The sequence below is a fragment of the Engraulis encrasicolus genome, chromosome 11, assembly GCF_034702125.1.
Source record: "Engraulis encrasicolus isolate BLACKSEA-1 chromosome 11, IST_EnEncr_1.0, whole genome shotgun sequence".
NCBI lineage: Eukaryota > Metazoa > Chordata > Actinopteri > Clupeiformes > Engraulidae > Engraulis > Engraulis encrasicolus.
In genome coordinates, this window is record NC_085867.1 from 9,877,226 (window position 1) to 9,879,725 (window position 2,500).

Consider the following 2,500-nt stretch of genomic DNA (forward strand, 5'->3'; position numbering starts at 1 on the left):
GCGGGAACTTTCAGCGAACGTTCCATGAAAGACAGGCAAGTAGGCGAGCAAGCGAGAAGCTAGTAAATAGCAGCGATGTGTGTGTACGGCCCCTAAGAGTTGGAAAGAGAGTCAGGGTGTGTGTGTGTGTGTGTGTGTGCTCGTGCGTGTGCGTGTGTGTATGCACGTTTGCCTGCCTGCTTGGCAGCCTTCCTGCCAGCGAGCGTGTTTGTGTGTGTGTGCGTGTGTGTGTGTGTGTACGTTTGCCTGCCTGCCTGGCAGCCTGCCAGCGGGCATGTGTTTGTGTGTGTGTGCTTGCAGTATATGGCTGTGATGTCATCTCTCTGAGACTGCACTAAGGGGGAAGTGGCGGGGGGGAGAGGTGCTCATTACAGTCTCCATAAATCTGAGTGAAGAAGAAAGAGAGCGTGCATGCGTGCGTGTGTGCCTGCATGCATGCGTGCATGTCTTAGTCATGGGTACGTGGTTAGGGCAAGGGGTGGGGAACCTTTTTCATTCGGGGGCCACTTCAAAATCATCCGAGGGCTGTAAAAGTCCTCCGAGGGCCGTACTATGAACACAAACCAGAATTTCACTCTGCACTTGAGGCCTATATTGAAGGCAGCCACCTTTAAAGCAGACCCCACCTTCTCTAGGTCCCCTGAATATAAAATAATTGTAATGTAAAAGTTTCCTTTACAAAATTAGTCATATTTCATGTGAAGCTGCATAACATTAAAATTATATCGGGGGCTGGATAAAACAGCCTCAAGGGCCACAAATGGCCCTCCAGACATAGGTTACCCACCCCTGGGTTAAAGTGTCAGAATTGTATCCCAATGGTTGCTGTTGTGAGTACGCGTGTGTGTCAAGAGTGATTTTGTTTTAGAGGTCTCATAATTTGTATTCTGCAGACTTTCAGATACGGATCGACTCACTGTAGCCCTTGCCATTGAACTAAATGCGTGCGTGCGTGCGTGCGTGCATGCCTGCATGCGTGCGTGCCTGCGTGTGTGCAAGCCTAAGCAAATGTAATTGAACCAAATGTAATTAAAATGTCCAAAAACTAAAGCACAACAAGCAAACCCAGTGCAGACGTGTCCTATGAGGTTCTGGCCCTCTGGAGAGTCAGTCTGGCTCCTCTCTGGCACAGACACGAGCCGCTGAATAGAATACACCAGCTGAGCTGAGCTGCAGTAAATTCATCAGGCTGTTTTTTGTTGTGCTTTTTTCTGTGAAGTACACATCTCTTTATCTTAGTCCATCTTCATCTCCTGTTTTCTCGCATCTTTCTCTTTCTCATCCTTTCTTTCTCTGTCTCTGCCTCTGCCTCTGCCTCTGCCTCTGTCTCTGTCTCTCACTCACTCACTCACTCACTCACTCACTCACTCACTCACTCACTCACTCACTCACTCACTCACTCACTCACTCACTCACTCACTCACTCACTCACTCACTCACTCACTCACTCACTCACTCTTTCCCTCTCACTCACTTGCCATGAGAAAGACTGACATGGAAATCGACTAAGTGACAAAATGACTTGCAAGAAAATTCAAGAAAAAGGCAGACGGCATGAAACAACACAAAAATCTCCCCCACTCCCATCCGAGCCCCGACCAATACCGTATATCCTCAGCTACCCACACATCAAACTGTTCACATTGTCCGAATCCAGCCATACCAAAACCAAATGTAGACAGAGTTGAAGGAAAACACCAGCAAAACTCTACAATGTTTTCAATGCAACACCACCTTATAGAATGTGAATCCCATTGTTTCTTGTAACCAGGACAACTACATTTTTTTTCAATGCAACATCACCTTATAGAATGTGCACCTCATTGTCTCTTGTTACCAGGACAACTGTCGGCGGACGGAGAACCTGCTCCGGCTGTGGATCATCGAGGCCAAGGACCTGCCGGCTAAGAAGAAGTACTTCTGCGAGCTGTGCCTGGACGATGGCCTGTACGCACGCACCACCTGCAAGCTGAAGGCAGACAACGTCTTCTGGGGGGAGCACTTTGAGTTCAACAACCTGCCGCCCGTACAGAACATCACCGTGCACCTCTACAAGGACAGCGACAAGAAGAAGAGGAAGGTGAGGGGGCTTGTTTTTCTTGCTGTGCGTGTTGTGCGCGTGCGCGTGAGTGTGAGTGTGCGCGCGTTTGTTTGTGTGTGTGTGCGCGCGTGCGCGTGCGCGTGCGTGTGCGTGTGCGTGTGCGTGTGTGTGTGTGTGTCTGTGTGTCTGTGTGTCTGTGTGTGTGAATGTGCGCGTGACAAGAAGAAGAGGACGGTGAGGGTGACTGCTTGTTTTGCTGTGTTGTGTGCATAGGTGCCCAATTAGGGGTGTGTGGGTGGGGGATGTTTCCTTTTTGACCTCCCAAAGATTAACTCTGTGTCATGGTAGTGTAGCACTGTGGTAGTTATTAGGGATGCACGATGTATCGGCCAGATGTATCGGTATCGGCAGATATTCAACACATCGGACATCGGTCTGATGGGTAAAACTGGGCCGATG

The 2,500-nt window shown here is 49.4% G+C and overlaps 1 protein-coding gene across 1 annotated transcript in view; it reads left to right on the top strand.

Moving 5' to 3' along the window:
* Positions 1 to 2,500, top strand: part of dab2ipb (DAB2 interacting protein b) — a 106,299-nt gene that overhangs the window by 47,777 nt on the left and 56,022 nt on the right. Inside the window, exon 4 of the mRNA XM_063209849.1 lies at positions 1,841 to 2,080. Coding sequence (XP_063065919.1) covers positions 1,841 to 2,080 — 240 coding nt within the window. The remainder of the gene's footprint in view (positions 1 to 1,840; positions 2,081 to 2,500) is intronic.